Here is a 17,945-nt window from a genome sequence, read left to right as displayed (position 1 = left end):
GTCGGGGGCGGGCCCCTCACGCCCTCCTCTCTCTGCCATACATAGTGTGTGGCCCACAACGCCCTGGAGTGCGCCCGAGCCATCTACGCCTACGCGCTGCAGGTCTTCCCCAGCAAGAAGAGCGTGTGGCTGCGAGCTGCCTACTTTGAGAAGAACCACGGCACCAGGTACGCCTGATGCCCTGAGCGTCCCCCGAGACGCCAGGGTGCCGGGTGCGGGGTTTAGGCCCCACCTCCCCACGGGTGGGCGAGGGCCCGATTCGAGGTCCAGCCGTCTGGCGAGGGGCAGAAGTTCCTGTGGCACTTGGGACACTGCAGCCGGGGCTGTCTCGACGGCACCTTCTGCGACAGCGTTGCTCTTCTTTCATTGTTGAGCAGCCGGGGCACTAAAGGCTCCTCCCAAGTGCCGGCAGCTGAGCCAGGGACGCCTGGTGGTCTGAGGGTCCCGCGGGCGAGGCTGGAGCCTCAGGCCCCACGTTTGTGCCAGCGCTGGCTTCGGCGGTGTGGGCGGTGCGGCATCGGGGCCCAGGCGTGTTTTTCATTTAAGCCATGCTGGATTGGGCTTGCGCTGCTTTTTGTGCTCTGCGGAGGTCCTTGACAATTTTCTTCAGTCGTATTCTTTAATTGAAAACACCTTTTGGGTCTGCCTCGTTGGCTGTAACTGCTGATTGAATTAGATGTTGCAACATCTGGAGTTAGCGGGCAGCCTCTGCCGGGCCCTCTGCGGCCGTCCCGGTGCCCGGGCCTTGCTGATCCCACCCGGGCTTAGCTGGGAGTTCTGAGCCCATTTCTTTGTGACGTTGCTCAGGCTTGGTCTTGAGCGTGTCTTTGCAGACCCGCTGCCGAAGCCCCGTTCCCTCCCCCACCACCGGCTGCTGTGTGTCTTGGGGTTAACTCCTTTGGGGACCTTTTGAGATAACCTTGCTGCTTCACCCTGCACAGGTTCCAGTCTGTAGCAGGGCCGCTCCTGGGGGATGTGGCCTCAGGACAGTCCCCTCCCCATCTCTGGCGCCCTTGGCGTCTCGCCCGCTCAGAGGCTGAGCACTCGGGACCTGGGGCCTTGGCTCTGGTGTCAGCCTGCACTCTGTCTTGCTGCTGAGGCCCCAGGAGGTCATCTGTGCCAGGGCTGGGGAGCTACCTGAGGCTGGGGGCTTCCCCCCGAACCCCCAGCTGGAGGGCTTCTTGCTCAGTAGTGACCTAAGATAACTTCCTTCCAGAAGACAGTTTCTCTGATGCCAAAGAGTAGACTCGGGTCGTAATCTTTATTGGCCGATCTGCGGTTAGAGATGAAAAGGCCCGTCACCCAGGCCGCGGAGTTATCACGCTCCCAGACTCGCGGCTGTGAAAGACTCTCTTGAGAAGCCCCTCCGCCAGGCTCGGACTGAACAATGCGCTGCTTTGTGGCGCCCTCTTCAGTAGTTGAGCTTAGAGCCTTTGTGGAGAGAGGAGATTTCCCCACACTCTCCCCGTCGTAAAGATCTAGTGAATCATTTACAGCGCCGGACTTTGAAGCAGTAACTGTCTCTTCAGTGCCTGCAGACCGCTGCAGGCGGCCTGCGTGCCCTGCTGGTGACCGAGCCCTCTGTCTCGCAGGGAGTCCCTGGAGGCCCTGCTGCAGAGGGCGGTGGCCCACTGCCCCAAGGCGGAGGTGCTGTGGCTCATGGGTGCCAAGTCCAAGTGGCTCGCGGGGGACGTGCCTGCAGCAAGGAGCATTCTGGCTCTGGCCTTCCAGGTGGGTGAGGGGTGCCTCGCGGGGCTGGCCGAGGCCCCAGGGCGCCGGTGTCCCGGGCCCTCTGCAAAGCCCTTCCCCTGCCCGTGGACAGGAGCTGACCCCGGAGGGGCCATGTGTGGTCAGGGAGCTCTGCAGGCAGATGGGGCCCAGGCGTCGGACGACCTGCCTCCCATTTGCTGCCACTCAGTGACCACGGGCTCACTCTTCCAGAACACAGCACGGGGAGGCGGGCGGGGTGGAGCAGCAGCTGGGGCACACTTCCCACGGGAGGGCATAGGGACCACCACTCTCCCGCGTGACGTTAGATTGCCCAGCGCCTGCAGGAGGAAGGCCTGTGCCCCATGCCCGGAGCACAGGGCGTGTGCCTCGGGGTCACACGAGGGCCTCCTGCTGCTGCCAGGCCCGAGAGCGGGTGGAGTTGCGTTCAGACTGCTGCAGCCGGCCAGGCTTGTTGGACGTTTTTTTTTAAGGGCTTGATTTTTGTCGTCACGTGTGATATCCTAATACTTTATGACAACACAGTATCAGGCAGCGGTTTGCAACACAGGTTTTTACAAACCGTAGCATGCTGTGCAGATGTCGATGTGTCGTCACCCAGGCTAACGTGGTAAAGTTGGCGTGTCCCTGAGTGAACGCCGAGGGAAGGGACTGGCCTGGACGGCACCTCCTGCTCTCAGCTGCCTGTTGAGGGCGCTCAGTGCTGCAGGTGCTCAGCTGCCTGTCTCCCGCCAGGCGCTCTCCTCTCCTCACCTGTCCCTGTGGGGCTGCTGGGCAGGCCTGTGGCCCGGCCAGGCTGAGTGTGGCCAGCAGGTGGCTGTGCTTGCTGGAGGCTGAGGGCACCGCCCACGTGTCTGCGGGACTGGGTTGCACATGGCTCGGTCCCAACCCTGGGGGCCTCCACGCCATGCCAAAGCCCCGGGCGTCCTGGCGTCCGGCCCGCGTCCTCACACCGGGGGTGTGGGGTGGATCGCCGGCAGGTCGCAAGCGGGGGCGGGTCCTGGGGGAGATGGCCCTGCCGGCAGCCATGGAGGCTGCGTCTGTCCCCCGTGGGCACGCGGCCTCGTTTGTGGGCAGGTCGGCGTTCGGGGGCCGGGCGCTGCCTGGTGGTCTGGCGGCCCAGGACGCGCTTGGATCAGAGGGTCCTGCTGCAGAGTGAGGCCTGGTCCGGCCCCCAGGCTGGCTCTGCTTTCGCTGCAGAGTCGCCCTGCTCCCTTTGCGACACTGCTGTGCTCGCCCCCAGGCCAACCCCAACAGCGAGGAGATCTGGCTGGCGGCCGTGAAGCTGGAATCCGAGAACAACGAGTATGAGCGGGCCCGCCGGCTGCTGGCCAAGGCGCGGAGCAGCGCGCCCACAGCCCGGGTGAGCAGAGCTGCCCCGCCGCCCGCGTCGGGGGCGGGAGGGGGGACGGAGGCCGCAGGCACGCGGAGCTCGCTGGGCGCGCTCGGCTTTGCAGTGCAGTCGTGTATGTGGCCCGGCCCGTTCCAAGGGGCAGGAGCCCGCTTACAGCAGCGCGTGCGGTGCGGCCGGGTCGACAGCTCGCGGGGTGAGCCGTGCGCGGGCACGCCCGGGGAGGTGCTGCCTGACGCCGTCCCCCCAGGTGTTCATGAAGTCTGTGAAGCTGGAGTGGGTGCTGGGGAACCTGGCGGCCGCCCAGGAGCTGTGCGAGGAGGCGCTGAAGCACTACGAGGACTTCCCCAAGCTCTGGATGATGAAGGGGCAGATTGAGGAGCAGGAGGAGCTCATGGAGAAGGCGCGGGAGGCCTACAACCAGGGGGTGAGCCTCGGGCTGGCTGCCAACAGAGCGCCTCCCCTCGGGGGCGGGGGACGGCGGCCCTTGCGGAGCCCCAGCTGGAGGAGGGGTGGGCTCAGGCCCTGCACACGCGGCCGCGCTGCACCAGCCGAGTGGCGGGCCGTGGCCCACGTCGCGCCCAGGCTGCAGAGTCCACACCCGCGTGCGCGGGCGCCCCCCGGGGCCTGAGGTGGCTGGCTCTCTGGGCACAGGCAGCCCTGATCCCGGCCCCTGCAGACACCAGCTGAGCCCTGTCCCTCTGGTGTCTGTTGGCCGCAGTTGAAGAAATGTCCCCACTCCACACCCCTGTGGCTTTTGCTCTCCCGGCTGGAGGAGAAGATCGGGCAGCTGACCCGAGCCCGGGCCATCTTGGAGAAGTCCCGCTTGAAGAACCCGAAGAACCCCGGCCTGTGGTGAGCATCCCGTGCCCCTCAGCGAGCTGCCCGAGGCCTCGGTGCTGCGTGTCCTGCTCAGGCCTCGCGGGGCAGTGGTGGGCGCTCGCCTGTGGAGTCCCGGCCCTGCCTCAGGTGGGCTCGGCCGGGCCCGAAGAGAGCGGACACGGTGCAGCGTGTGCCCTGGGGCGGGGGGGCGGGGGGGGGGGGCATCGGGGGCGGATGACACCGGGAACAGGCTCCACGGAAGAGGCGACTCTGCCCCTTGAGGGACGACAGGAGGCTGCCCGTGAGGGTGGCCCTCTGTCCCTGGGAACGTGTGCGCAGGGGCCGAGGCGGGCCTCGGTGTCAGCACACCCGTGTGTCCTGTTCGTTCTTGCACCTCGGTGGGGGTGCCAGGTCCCCACCTCCAGGGCAGCTGCCACTGGGCTTGGTCATGGGGACCCCAGCGTCTCGTCTCCCTTCCCCGGTGGACGAGCCCCACTTGGCAGAGCGGGGAAGCGCAGCTGCTGTGGCTTCCCGGGAGCTTCCAGAACTGCCTCTGGGCTTGTGGTCGGGCTGCTGCTGCTTGACCACCACCCCCCCCCCCTCCCCCGCTGCCGCCGCCGGCTTCTCTCTCAGGCTGGAGTCCGTGAGGCTGGAGTACCGCGCGGGCCTGAAGAACATCGCCAGCACGCTGATGGCCAAGGCGCTGCAGGAGTGCCCCAGCTCCGGTGAGCTCCCGGGGTGCGGGCCGCAGGCGCCGCAGGCGGTGTCTGTGCTCTGCGTCCGTCTTTGCGTCGGAAGTTTCCGTAAACTCGGTCTTTGAGGTGATTGAACGAAAGTCTCAATGTGGGAAGTTTGGCCTCATGTTCCACCACCGTTTCTTTGCCGTTTAGGATTTAATGTTCACTATTTCATCACAGATAGGTTAATGCACGTGCAGTATATAAACTGATTTGGAGCAAAAAAGGCGACACGGAAATCACCTGTAAGCCTAGTACTCGGCGCTTCCTGCTCTTAGCTTGTTCATGTTTTTACAAAGTCAGTCATACTGTGTGTTTAGTTTTGTGCCTTTCTTTTTTTTTTTATCTTTTTGATTTTTCTAGGGCTGCACCTACAGCATATGGAGGTTCCCAGGCTAAGGGTCTAATCGGAGCTATAGCTGCCGGCCTGCACCACAGTCACAGCAACGCCAGATCCAAGCCGCATCTGCAACCTACACCACAGCTCACGGCAACACCGGATCCTTCACCCACTGAGCAAGGCCAGGAATCGAACCCACAACCTCATCGTTCCTAGTCGGATTCATTAACCACTGTGCCACGACGGGAACTCCTTGTTCCTTTTTTAAATCTGTGAGAGTTTTTCACTGTTACTGAATCTTCAAGAATGTACGTTCCTTAGTGGCTTCACTGAACTGTCTGGGTGTGTGACCCCCCCTGCCCCCCCCCGGGGGGGGGTCTGTTTGTAGTCTGATAGCCACCCCTGGGTTGTGGCCCTGCGCGGGTCTGTGGTAGCGCTTCTGATGGTTTTGTGACCATGAATTCTTAGCTGCGAAGTCACGGAGTCAGTGGGAATGAAACCTTAGAGGTGTTTGGACTTCCGGCCCCCCTGCCCCCAGAAAGTTGTCCTGTCTGTGCCACCTGGGCCGCTGCGGTGGGGGGGTGGGGGGTGGGAGGCGCAGCTGTGGACACTGGGCTTAGAACGTTCAAAGGCCGACCTCGGGCAGCCTGTGTGTGGATGGGCATGTTTCTGAAAGCAGGGTGGGTTGTGGATTTTAGGGGTCCTCTGGTCCGAAGCCATCTTCCTGGAAGCGAGACCCCAGAGGAAGACCAAGAGTGTGGATGCCCTGAAGAAGTGTGAGCACGACCCCCACGTGCTCCTGGCTGTGGCCAAGTGAGTAGGGTCCCTGCGGTGCTTCTGAGCACCTTGCCGGGGCCTCCTGGTCCCTGGGAGAGGGTGGGCTCCCGGGTCCTTGGCCCCCGCAGCTCCACCATGGAGCACGTCCCCGGTCAGAGGCCGCATAGGCCTGGGTTGCCTGCTCATCCCTGACCTGCCTTGCTTCTCCTCGTTCCCTCTCGTGGGTCTGCTCTTGCCGTCTCTGCCGCTTCTCAGTTTGTTCCTGTGGGTCCCGTGGGTTGCAGGACAGGCACAGGCTTGCTGACGCTGGTCCTCAGAGAACTGAAGTTATAAGCAAGCCTCCCTTGGTCCAGAGGGCTGTAAGCAAGAACACTGCTTTCATCGAGTTAGGGTGAAGAGGCAGGCCCTTTGACCCCTGCAGCCCAGGAACAATCCAGGGCCTGTGGCCAGGCCCAGCCCATGTCCCCGGGGGTATGGAGGCGACTCTGCCGGAGCCACCTGTCCTCAGGGGGCCTGGCCTCCAGGGCCAGGGGAGGCGGCTCTGTGGGGTGCTGGGTCAGAGGCCCCGTCGAGACGTGTGGAAAGAGAGGGAGCTCAGGGCCTTGGTAGGACTGGGTGAGCTTGAGGCCAGTGTGTGCAGGGCCTGAGACCCTCCTAACCTCACAGGGTCTCTGTTCCCTTCTCGAAGGACAGGGGCCTGAGAGGAGCAGAACCTGAGTGCAGGGCAGAGGGTGGGTGTGGTCAGGGCTGGAAGCGTCATCATCGTCATCGAGGCCCCCCCCCCCCCGCCCCCGCGTGAGGGGGTGTGGGCCGGGGAGCTCCCAGGTGCTGTCCCTGCCTGACGGGATCCTGGGCAGCCTGGGCCCCCCTGCTCAGGTTCTGCCCGGCTCCTCCGTCAGGCTGCAGGGGAGGCACTGCGCCTGGGGCTTCCTGCAGGCCCCAGAGGCCCAGCTTGGGCCCTCCCAGGGCTCCCACGGTGACTTCTGCGTGACACTCCGATAGGGCTGCCATAAAACCTCGTAAAAGGCTTTGTAAAGTAAACAGGTTCCTTCCCGCTGTTCCCAGGCTGGTGCTGTGTGCTGCTATCTGGGTTTGTGCTCTTTAAATCACAGTTTATCTAACACCAAGCAATTAAGAATACCGCAAGGCTTAAAAAACAATCAGGCTATCAGAGCCTGGAGTGATTCCTTTCGAAGCTGAGCCCAGCCTGAAACAGCTGCCTGAAGGGTTTGCGCTGGTGCTTCTGGCGGGGGAGCTGGGTGGAGGCGGGCAGCCCCCCCTCTGCCCTCCCACCCTCGCTGGCCTTTGGGGACGGCTCCCTGGTTCCCGGTCTGGCTTCGGACCCCGGGGCTCCTCTCCGGGTCTGGTTTTCAGGCATGTCTGCTTGTGGCCCAGGTTCTTTGTTTTGGCTGTGGGCTCCTGCTGGAGCTGCCCCCTGAGGCGAAACATCCCAGGAGGTGAGAACCGCGGGGCCGGAGGAGACTGCACTTCACTCCCCCAGTCAGGGCCGTGGTCTGATGTTTTGTGGAGTTGGCTTTCTTTCCTGGTACTTGGCTGAAAGGAGAACAATTTAAAGGAGTTTGAGGTTCTTGCTCCGTGTGAGTGGTGGGGGTTTTTTGGGTTTTTTTGTTTTTTGGCTGTGCCTGCGGCATGCAGAAGTTCCCAGGCCAGGGATTGATCCTGCACCACAGCAGTGACAGCTCAGGATCCTTAACCTGCTGAGCTCTCAGGGAACGTGTGTGTGTGTGTGTGTGTGTGTGTTTCGTTTTAAGGCCACATCTGTGTCGTATGAATGTTCCCAGGCTAGGTAGGGGTCAATTCGGAGCTGCAGCTGCTGGCCTACACCACAGCCATGGCAACACTGGATCCAAGCCGCATCTGTGACTTATACCACAGCTTGCAGCCGGCCATATCCTTAACCCACTGAGCAAGGCCAGGGATCGAACCTGCATCCTTAGGGAGACTACGTAGGGTCCCTAACCTGCTGAGCCACAATGGTAACTCCTGTTTATTTTTAAGAAGCGCTTTGGGGTGGCCAAAAACAACCAAAAGAAACACTTTGGTTAGACCTTTTTTTTTTTTTTGTCTTTTTTGGTATTTCTTTGGGCCGCTCCCGCTGCATATGGAGGTTCCCAGGCGAGGGGTCGAATTGGAGCTGTAGCCACAGGCCTACGCCAGAGCCACAGCAACGTGGCATCCGAGCCGCGTCTGCAACCTACACCACAGCTCACGGCAACGCCGGATCGTTAACCCACTGAGCAAGGGCAGGGACTGAACCCGCAACCTCATGGTTCCTAGTCGGATTTGTTAACCACTGCGCCACGACGGGAACTCCAGACCTTTTTTTTTTTTAGATGGCTGCACCCGCGGCATATGGAAATTCCAGGGTCAGGGACTGAATCCCTGCTGTAGCTGTGACCTTTGACGCAGCCGTGGCAACGCCAGAGTCTTTAACCCACTGCCCTGGGCTGGGGATCAAACCCGTGCCTCCTCAGCGACCCCAGCTGCTGCAGTTGATTCCTTACCCCATGGCCTCACAGCGGGAGCTCCCTGGTCAGGCGCTTCTGGAAGGGTGGTTCCTCTTAGTGGCCTGGCGGAGCCCCAGGCAGCCAGGCCTCAGGAGAGAAGCTGGCGGTCTGCGGGCTGAGCCTTGCACTGCTGCAGCAGCGGGGCCTCCCCCCCCCCCCCCCCCGGCCAAGGCCCCAGGCTGTCCTCGGACCCCCCTGAGGACGCCCGCCTGGGCCCTGCCCTCTGCTTCCGACAGGCTGTTCTGGAGTGAACGCAAGATCACCAAGGCCAGGGAGTGGTTCCACCGCACGGTGAAGATCGACTCGGACCTGGGGGACGCCTGGGCCTTCTTCTACAAGTTCGAGCTGCAGCACGGCACGGAGGTGAGGCGCCTGCCCGCCCCCCCCCGCCCCCCCCCGCCCGGACGGCTCCGAGGCCGCTCTGTCTCCAGCCCCAGAGCCGCCCAGCCTGCGGCGTGGATGTCTGCGCCACCTGGAACGGCCTGGCGGTGTTTTCTCACGCGTTCCTGTGGCGGGGGCGCGAGGTCACGCTAGAAATGGGGCTGGAGCTTGAGGCCTGAGGGTCGTCCTTGTGCCTCGGTGATTCTGTCCTGCGGGGCAGGCGCCCCCCTGGAGCCCGGCCCTCCTGGGTCCTCGCGGGATGTGGACAGTGGGGCTCACCCCCGGGGAAGCTCCTCGTCAGGTCTGCTCCGCAGGCAGAGGGGCTGCCGTGAGCCGAGCAGGGGCCGGGCGGCCGGGGTGGGGGGCCCTGCCTCAGGCGCCCCTGCTTCCCTCCAGGAGCAGCGGGAGGAGGTGAGGCGGCGCTGCGAGAACGCCGAGCCCCGGCACGGGGAGCTGTGGTGCGCCACGTCCAAGGACATCGCTAACTGGCAGCGGAAGATCGGGGAGATCCTCGTGCTCGTGGCAGCCCGCATCCGGAACCCCTTCTGACTGCTCTGCCCCCTCTGGGGGGGCCGCCGGGGCTGGGCTGGGGGCGCGCCGTCCTGCTCTCGAATTAAAGGCTTTCTAGGTAGTTGCTGGGTCAGCGGCTGGCAGGTGTGCTCCGGGCCCTCCCTGGGGTGGCCCACTGGACGGGCTGGCTTTCAGGGAGGCCTCCTGCGACAGCCTGTGCCCCACATTGGAAGCACGTGGAAGGCACCTTCTGGGCAGGAGCCGCGTGTAGGCACAGCTGGGGCCTGGCTGTCCTGGTGACTGCGGGGGGTGACTTTCCGGAGCGCAGATAGGCCTGGTGCCCTGAAGGATGGGGGGTGGGGGGGCTTGGTGTGCGCACCACCGCCAAGAGGGGCTCCGCATCTGCAGGTGAGTTCATGTTTGCTCATCTGCACTCAGCGAATTTTACCCCACGGCACTCGTCACCGTCCTCTCTAGACCGAACACGCTTTCGTGCCCTGGGCGATGGCATGTTTTCTCCCTGAGGATAAAGACTTGGGGTTCTGGGTCCCTTCGTGTGTGTTCAGAGGGAAACTAGCCAGTTCCCTTGGAAGTCGGGGTCTTGGTTGCGGCTGTAGACGTCTGGCCAGGGTCCCGGGGTGTCCAGAGGCTGTGGGCCAAGGACAAGAGGTGAGCGTGGTCGGGGTTGGGGGGGGGACCAGAAGGGCAGCTGACAGTTGTTTCCACAGACTAGGAAGAGAAGCTCCCAGGGGGGTGCCTTGAGATGGCAGTGGTCCCTGACCTGTGGCTGAGCCCTCGGGCCGTGGCCACACCTCCATGTCAGCGCCTGGGCCTGTCTACCTGTGGGGTCCGTCCCCCCTCCCCCACCACCGTGTTCTAATTGCCACAGGGACACAGCCAGCCCCAGGGATGAGACCATCCCTTTGTGGGGTCAGGAACTGCCAGTGCCTGGCCTGGCCCTGCTCACAGGTAGTCTGTCACCCCAGAAATCCCCCTCACCCCGAGTGGGGCTGGTCCCGGGGGGCTCTGCAGGAGGTTCGGCTCCTGGGTGATTTCACTGAGACTCCGGAGTTTCTTCTGATCTCTTTTGGAGGAGGTGGAAAGGGTCCAGCCCCTAACACTGAAAAGTGAGCCCCGACACCTTTATTAGAGTTTGAAAGCCAGCCTGCCCCTGTACAGGTGGAAGCCGGGGCCCAGGAAGGGCTGTGGCCACAGGGCAGCTGGTCGTTCTGTGCCCTCGGTGGGTTGTGGCTCCTCCGGGGCACTTCCTTTGACCTAGGTCAGGTGAGGCTTCCCTCAGGGCCCTTAGAAGGTTCCAGAGCATCTGGATTGTCCACCTACCAGTGTCGTCTTTGTGTTTTTTTGCCTGCGGGTGGCTTTCCCTGTGCCGGGGGTGGTGAGGAAAGTCTCCTCTCCCTGGGAAAGCCAGACCGTAGGTTTTCATCTGCCCTTTTCAGTCCTGCTTCAAGTCTAGCCGAGGTCACCTCCCCAGCGAAAGACCCCCTCTGCCCAGGAGGAGAGCAGCAGCACCTCTGAGTGCTGGGCCAGTGGAGAGCCCGGGAAGTCCCAGGCCTGAGACCTGCTGGGACAGGACCCCCGGACGGAGTGTGGGGTAGCTGGGGGCCGGGAGGGTTAAGTCTGCTCACCTGGCGCTGGGTTCCTGGAAGAGGCAGCACCTGCTGACCACTGAGGAGGGCCCCTGGGGAGGGCGCGGGCAGCCCCCTGCCTCTCCGGGTTCCCCTTCCCCGCCAACTGGCCCTGCGCTGCACTCTGGCCCCCCAAGCGCCCTGCCCCGTCCTCCGTCCTCCTTGGAGCTGACAGCTGAATCCAAGATCTGCTGGGTGGGAAGACAGCCCGCTGGGGCTGGGCTCCAGGGTCAGGTTAATTGAAGAAGCGATTGGATAGGGGTGGGGAGAGGGAGGGCGCAGGGCTGGGATCCTGGGGCCTCCCTCCTTCGTCCTCCCTCCCTCCTTTGCTCGGAGGAGCCAACTTCAAAAGCCTGGTCCGCCTGCCGCTCGTCCTCCTGCTCCAGCCCGTCCAGGGAAGCCCTGGTGGCCAGGCCTGGAGCAGGACCTGGAGTGGCAGCCGCAGCCCCCACCTGAGGATCCCAGGAGCATGTCCGAGGCCCACCGGCGGGAGTGAGGGAGGGCCTGACCCTGAGAGGCCCATGGTGAGCGGCTGCGGGACACGGGCTGGGGGGCCGACGCTGGCCAAGGGGCAGGGAGCGTGCACAGACCAGGGGTGGCTCAGCAGCCCCGCCGTGCCCCACCAGGAAATCCCCCTTGGTTCCCGTCGCCGCAGCCTGGCCCTGGGCGCTCCTGCCCGACCTTCCTGGCAGTGTCGGCAGAGTCACCGGTCTGGTGCTGGGGCCACCGGGCCCTCGTAGGCTGGACCGGCCTTCCCAGGCCCCCCCGGGCAGTCGCCCTACCCCACTTGGACCTCCAGCACCACCAGCTCTTGTTCTCACTGGGATCTCTGAGCCTCCGCAGGCGGAGGGGTAACTGAACTGGCCGTCCTGCCTAGTGTGTCCGGGAGGGGTGGGTTTCCAGAAGGGGCCGCGGCTAATTGCATCGCTCTTCTGGCCAGCGCTTTGGCGCCTCAGGCAGAAGAAGCCCCCCGCGGACTCCCAGGCCCAGTCCTGCAAGGCCGGGCTTCTCTGCCAGGGCCGGGAAGCAGAGTCTGTTGTCTTGAGTCCCGGGTCTCGCTGGGTTCACATGATTAATGTTCCAGTTGCTGTCTGACTCCAGCCTGGAGGCTGGGAGCCTGAGGACAAGCTGCTCTTTCTCTGATGTTTGGGCTTCTGGATGGGGGTGGGCTTCTCCCTGTGAGCCGGGTCCCTCCATTCTGGGGGAGGGGGAGGCCTGTGAATGGAATGTCTGGTGGGGTGTCAGGTGCCCCCCTTCCTCCCTTCCCCTTGGCGTTCCCCAAGCCCTCCCCTTCCCAAAGGGTGTGGCCTTGAGCCCTGAGCCCTCACCCCTGTCCTGGTTGGGTTGGGGGCGCAGGGGAACCCCAGCTCCCATGGCTCTCAGAGCTGGTTGGAGCTGAGCAGTTGACGACAGGAGGCGGGAGCTGCCCGGCTGTGGAGGGAGCAGATGGGTTCTGCCCTCTGCTGTGGGGAAGGCTGGGCAAACAGCTCTGCAGCCACTGCTGTGGCCCCAGGAGGTGAGAGGTGCCGGGGGTAGTGGTGGGGGCCTGGCATGGCCAGGGGCGAGGCTGTGCAGAGGGTACTTCCTGCTGTAGCCCAGACCTAGGTCAGCCCTGCTGAGTCCTGTGGGCACTTGGGCCCTCACACCCGCGCCAGCTAGAGCATCCAGTGCGTGGGACTGCGGAGTCCTGCGTCCTCACCCATCTCTGCGAGACCTTCGTGCGGTCCAGGTTGCAGGCCTGCTGTGTGCCCTTCCCTAAGCCTGCCAGGCCCATGCCTGGAGCCTTTGCAGAACCGCCAGCGACGACGTCTCTTTTTAAGCAGCTGAGAGGCCCCGCCCACCCCCCCACCCCCCCGTGGGCAAGCCTGCGGGGCTGCAGGGGCAGAGGCGCCCTCCACGGACTGACGCGCTATCCCTTGCAGGGGCCCCCTAAGCCCGCGCTCTGGGCGCTCCTGCTGGCGCTGCTGGGGGCCGGGCCGGGCAGGGCCGGGCTCCGCGCCTGCAGCGTCCCCGACGTGCTCCACCACTACCGCGCCGTCATCTTCGAGGACTTGCAGGCCGCAGTGAGGTGGATGGGGCCAGGGGCCGAAGGGGCCGGGTCGGGCTCCAGACACCATTTCATTCAGAAAAACCTGACTGGAGCTGCGGCCTCCGGAAGGCAGGGGCGGGTGGGAGCCTCCTGCGGCGCCCAGAAGGTATGGAGACGCCCCGCCCCCAGCCCGTGGCCCCCCACCCTCCCTTGGGGGCTCCCTGTAGGGCTCGTCCCCAGCACGCTTTCTCCTCCCCTCCCCAGGAGCACAATATCCTACTGTCCATCGTGGCCCTGGGTCAGACCCTACGTGGGGCTGTCGCGGGGGGCCGCCGCGGGGCTCTGGAGAAAGCGGCGTGGACCGTGGCCGTGCGCACCGAGGCGGTGATGCGGCGCCACTGCTGGACGCTGCGGCAGGTGTGCGTCCCTGAGCGCGTGCGAGGCCGGATCCCCAGCCCACTCACTCCCACGGCCCCAGGTTCTGGGGACTCCCGTTGGGCCCGCTGACCGGACGGCGACCCCCTTCCCTCGGGGGTTGGACAAGAGCGGGCGGGCGGGGCGGGGCGGGGCGGGGTGGGGTCCGTGCACACTCCCTGACCGACACGTCCCGACAGCCCAGCCGGCGGTCCGAAACGCGCCTTGTCCGGCGTCGGGGCGGCCGGAGGCGGCTCCTGCTGCGCGCCCTGGACGCCGTCGCCACCTGCTGGGAGAAGCTCTTCGCGCTGCGTGCCGGGGCCACGCGGGACTCCTAGGAGTCCGCCTGCTGCGAGCCCGCGCCGCCCACCCCCAGGGCCTCGGGCCCCGGGCCCGGAGACGGGAGCTCCCGCCCCGCGCCGCTCGCCACTCCCGAAGGGGCCCGCCCTCCCTGCCCCTAGCGAGGGCCCAATAAACAGCTGGTGCAGCGCCTTCCGCCCCCAGGGTCTGCGCGTCTCGGGGGGAAGGGGGCTCTGGGGCCACTGACAAACGTGGTGGTGGAGGGGGCAGGGGAGGCGAGGACGGTGCTCCCAGGCTCGGCCAGCAGGGGGCAGCTCGGGACGCCGGACCGGACTCCCGCTCGGTCCGCGCTGCCGGCTTGGGGGGCGGGGCGGGAGCCGGTCAGGGACTCCTGTCGGCGCTAAAATGCAGCCGCGTATCCGTCCTGCTCCACTCAGGAATGGGGGAAGGGTGGAAATGGAGAGGGGGGGGAAGGCTGAGCTTTGTGAATTCGGAGCAAAACAACCGGATAAAGGAAACGGGCTTGAAGGGAAGCGAGCTATGGCCCTGGCTGCAAGCTGAGCCAGGCCATTTCCTGCAGCCTGGGAAGGGTGGCAGCAGCTCCCTCTGTGGAACTGGGACAGGCTGGCTACAGACCCTGCGTTTGCTGGGCAGAATGGGGGGCTGATCCCTGGAGTCCCCCACCTCCAGCCGTGTTGGCCTGGAGGTGGGCGGCCCCTCCTGATCACAGCTGGGCGAGGATTTGGGGAAGTGGGACAAGCAGAGCACCTGGCCAAGGCAAGTGGTGGGCACACCTGTCATCACACCCCTCCTGGACAGGTGGGCTTCAGGCCTTGCCCCAGATACCCTGGCAGAACAGACGCAAGCAGGAGAGGTAGACAGGTCTTCGCGGTGGAGCCGTCAGTGGGCACAGCAAACCCTGACGTGCCCTGCCTATGCGTGTGAACCGGTTCAGTCTATGCAGCAGGAACCCCTGTCCCTGTTTTACACACTAGGAAACCGAGGCCCCAGGAGGTTACAGGACTTGGCAGGAAGTGCAAGAGCTGGGATAAGAGCACAGGGTGGGGACCTCAGCAGTATGCTCCCAGGCCATGAGGCCACACTGAGTGCTGTGACACCCGAGGTGCACACAGAGCGTGCCCCACCGATCTATGAGTGCTGCATCTGTGAGGGCTCCCGGGTGTGGCGCGTGGGCTGTGTGAGGACGGCCGGTGTGGAGGCTCCAGCTGGGGCTAGAGTGCACTGTCGCCACACAGGGTCTGAGCTGAGGCGGGATCTGGGACTTCCCATGGGCTCCTGCCTGGGGCGGGGGTGGCCCAGCGTCCAGGTAGGAGGGAGCAGGCCCCTGTGGTTGGAGCACAACGCCTGCGTAGCTGAGCTGGGCCTGGAGAAGCTCGGTAAGAGTCCACAGTAGGGGCAGGGCCCCCACCAAGGCCCCTGCTTCTCTAGCCCAGCCCGGGAACCTGCGGAGAGTAGCCCCTGCAGCCGGGGTGGGCAGGTGGTGGGGCGACCCCTCCTCCGCCCAAGCTCAGGAGCAAACAAGATACCCCTGCACCCTGGGCCCACTGCTCCTCCTCCAGGTCCTGCCAGAGCCTCCCTGGAAGTGTGTCTGTGTGTGCACACAGTGGGGTGCAGGAAGAGGTGTGTGTGCAGCAGGAATGCGTGAGTGTGCACGGCCCCCCCACCCCCGGCCCAGCTCGCTCTCTCTGGCGAACCTGCCTGAGCCCCACAGCTCGGAAGCCATCTGTTACTAGTTTCCGAGAGCTGCTAGGACAAATTACCACAAACTAGGTGGCTTAACACAAAGGCCACGAGTCCAGAGTCAGTAGCATTGACCTGAAAGCGGGTCTCATAGGGCTGTGCTCCCTCCAGGGGCTCTAGGGGCGAATCCATTCTTGCTTCTTGAAGCTTCTGGTGGCTCCTAGTGTTCTTTGCTTGTGACTACATGGCTCCAATATCTGCCTCTTTCCTCATGTGGCCTTCTCTCTCTCTCTCTCTGTGTTTTGGGGATCTTTGCCATGGGGTTGAGGGCCACTGGGTAACCCAGGATGAGCTCACCTCAAGGCCTAATCACATCTGCTGGCACCCTTTGCACCAAGAAGTTCACACTGGGAGGTGGACATATCTCTCGAGCCGCCGTTCAACCCACTACAGCATCTTTGCTCATGCGGGGTGGGGCAGGGCGGGCGTCTACACAAAGTTCACTTGTCCAGGGCGGGACCCCGTTTGGGGAGATGCAGAGCCACACGCAGCTGCTGAGAGACACAGAGCCTGGAGGGAGAGCTGGGGCCACCTCTGCTCTCATTGTCTCTGCTCAGATCTGAGGTGCGGCTCTTCAGGCTCTGCGCCAGGGCCCACCAAGCTGCTCAGAGGTTCGCTGCTGGAGCACGGGCACGGAAAGAGACCCGTGGGGATGGAGCCCTGGGGCCACTGAAGGCAGAGCGTAAGGGCAGAGAGCAGGCAGGCCCCACCTTTCCCAGGGGCTCGCCCCTCCCTGCCAAGGCCCCGGGGGTGTGGCTTGAGCCTGTTCTTCCTCTGAAAAGCACTTTTCTGGGGCACACACGTGGGGTGTCCTCTGCCACACGCGCCTTCTCAGCTGCTTCCATGGAGGTGGGGGCTGTGCCATGGTGGCAGATGGGGCCGCAGGGCACGGTCCAGGGAGACCCCCCCATGTACAGCGCCGAGGGGAGGGGTCAGGCGGGCTTTGAAGGGTAGTCTGGGTCCCAAGGCCTCCCCAGACGGGGAGCCTTTGAAAGAACATCTGGAGCACGGTCGGCAAGCAAACTAAACTAGTTTCTGGAGTCGAAAAACCAAAAAGTTAATTCCAAAGTTGCCACTTGTGTGTTCCCACTGCCGCCCACGGGCTCCTCGCTCTGCCCACCCCACCCCCACCCCCCACCCCCCACCTCTGCCCCTTCCCAGGCTGCCATCAGACCACCAGGGCAGAACGCTGGCCCTCCTGAAGACTGTGGACCAGGCTGCCTTGGCCCTGCCCTGGGCCCACGCAGGTCCCCTCCCATTCCCCTCCCCCAGCAGCCACTACTCCAGCCAGGCTGAGCCCCGGGACGTGGTTGGAGGTGGTGGGGAAGACGCACGCCTGCCATGCCAGGCCCTAGACAGCACACCTCCCGTGGCCATGGGGCCAAGGCTGTGGGACAGGACGTGAGCGAGCCAGGCCTTCATCTGGCCCTGGCTGCTGTGAGGGCGTGAGGCTCACTCGGACTGAGAGGAAGGGAGGAAGCACCTGCGCCAGACCTGACGGGCCCTTGGCCCTTGCCCGCGGGCCCGCGTGTAGGGTCCCCCAGACCTGCAGGTGTGCAGGGAGGCGCCGTTCCAGCTGCGGGTGACGCAGAAACAAACGAGGGCCCCCACTCCAGGAAGCGAAGCGAACACTCAAGGGAGCGGGGAGTGCCAGGTGCTGGAGTCCATTGTCTCTGCCAGTGGCCTGCAGGACTCTGGTGGGCGCCCAGGGACAGTCCCCATCCTGCCCCCTCCCCAGGAAAAGAGTTGGCTTTGTAAACACAGACACAAACAACCGTCACCCTGCGCCCCCCTTCCCCAGTTAAAGCCAGGAAGAAGCAGCAGGGAGCCCACACCTGCTGGGTGAAGTGAGTCCTTGCTTGGGGGGAAATGGGGGGCAGGGTAGGGCAGCGTGCCTTCTGCGGGAGCTGGGGGCGCCCTGGGGTCGGACGGTGGCCGCTAGCCCCTGGGTCCCCGCACTGGAGGGGCACAGCTTGACCCAGTGAGGTCCTGCCGCCTCCCACCACAGCCCAATTGCGGCGGTTGTGGCTTGGGGGTGAGGCGGCCAGGGCCCCCCGCCAGGTGAGCAGGCCTGGCCTCCCGCAGCCCCTGCCCGGCCCCGCGCGCGGGGCGTGAGGCCAGGGGTCCGCCTGCGACCCGAGATAAGCGCCGCACCCGCTGCCGCTTCCTGCGCTTCCTCCCAGCGCCGCCGCCGCCGCCGCCGCCGCGGGCCCCTTCCTGTTTTCGCGCGCGCGCGGGCGGGGTCGTGGGGCAGCGGGGCGGGGTCGTGGGAGTGGGGCGGAGGGGCGGGGTCCTGGCAGCAAGACAGAGGGTCCAGAGCCCCGCCGGGTCTCCCCCGGAGGGAGGCCGGGGCTTCTGCGGAGGTAGACGAGGTGCGAAGCTGCACGGCCGGCTCTGAAACACAAAGAGAAAGGAACATCGGGGCTCCCATACCTCCCCCTCCCCAGTCCCGGGCCAGGAACTCCCACACACTTGGCCTGAACCCTCCGTGGCCTGGACTGGAGCCTGCTCCTTGGGGCCCCTCCCCAGCCTGGGGCTGGAGTCGGGGTGGGGGTGGGGGGCTGGGTGGAAGATGGAGTTTTGTTTTGGGGGGCCCTGCTGGGATAGGAGGTCGGCTGCTC

At 64.8% G+C, this 17,945-nt stretch overlaps 2 protein-coding genes across 3 annotated transcripts in view; both read left to right on the top strand.

Moving 5' to 3' along the window:
• PRPF6 (pre-mRNA processing factor 6) overlaps positions 1 to 9,295 on the top strand; it is a 43,577-nt gene extending 34,282 nt beyond the window's left edge. Inside the window, exons 13-21 of the mRNA XM_047770579.1 lie at positions 46 to 167; positions 1,593 to 1,731; positions 2,972 to 3,091; positions 3,330 to 3,506; positions 3,801 to 3,934; positions 4,535 to 4,626; positions 5,677 to 5,791; positions 8,520 to 8,646; positions 9,061 to 9,295. Coding sequence (XP_047626535.1) covers positions 46 to 167; positions 1,593 to 1,731; positions 2,972 to 3,091; positions 3,330 to 3,506; positions 3,801 to 3,934; positions 4,535 to 4,626; positions 5,677 to 5,791; positions 8,520 to 8,646; positions 9,061 to 9,213 — 1,179 coding nt within the window. The 3' untranslated portion in view covers positions 9,214 to 9,295. The remainder of the gene's footprint in view (positions 1 to 45; positions 168 to 1,592; positions 1,732 to 2,971; positions 3,092 to 3,329; positions 3,507 to 3,800; positions 3,935 to 4,534; positions 4,627 to 5,676; positions 5,792 to 8,519; positions 8,647 to 9,060) is intronic.
• Positions 9,296 to 9,410: 115 nt separating this feature from the next.
• On the top strand, positions 9,411 to 13,754 carry C3H20orf204 (chromosome 3 C20orf204 homolog). Of its 2 annotated transcripts, XM_047770581.1 has the most exons (4): positions 9,411 to 11,344; positions 12,743 to 13,015; positions 13,114 to 13,266; positions 13,464 to 13,754. In XM_047770581.1, the coding sequence occupies exons 1-4, from the start codon at positions 11,342 to 11,344 to the stop codon at positions 13,599 to 13,601; spliced, it is 567 nt and encodes a 188-aa protein (XP_047626537.1). In that variant the 5' UTR covers positions 9,411 to 11,341; the 3' UTR covers positions 13,602 to 13,754. The 2 variants fall into 2 exon arrangements, with proteins under 2 accessions (XP_047626537.1, XP_047626536.1); XM_047770580.1 differs by having other exon boundaries at positions 9,411 to 13,015.
• Positions 13,755 to 17,945: the final 4,191 nt, after the last annotated feature.

Source organism: Phacochoerus africanus, chromosome 3 (genome assembly GCF_016906955.1).
Source record: "Phacochoerus africanus isolate WHEZ1 chromosome 3, ROS_Pafr_v1, whole genome shotgun sequence".
Lineage (NCBI taxonomy): Eukaryota > Metazoa > Chordata > Mammalia > Artiodactyla > Suidae > Phacochoerus > Phacochoerus africanus.
This window is presented reverse-complemented; position numbering and strand designations above follow the sequence as displayed.

Bases quoted from the DNA above. Each gene is read 5' to 3' on its own strand.
- C3H20orf204 (XM_047770580.1), top strand. From the start codon at position 12,593: ATGCCTGGAGCCTTTGCAGAACCGCCAGCGACGACGTCTCTTTTTAAG. The intron at 13,016-13,113 runs GTATGGAGACGC...TCCCCTCCCCAG, and splicing joins CCTCCTGCGGCGCCCAGAAG to GAGCACAATATCCTACTGTC. The intron at 13,267-13,463 runs GTGTGCGTCCCT...ACGTCCCGACAG, and splicing joins ACTGCTGGACGCTGCGGCAG to CCCAGCCGGCGGTCCGAAAC.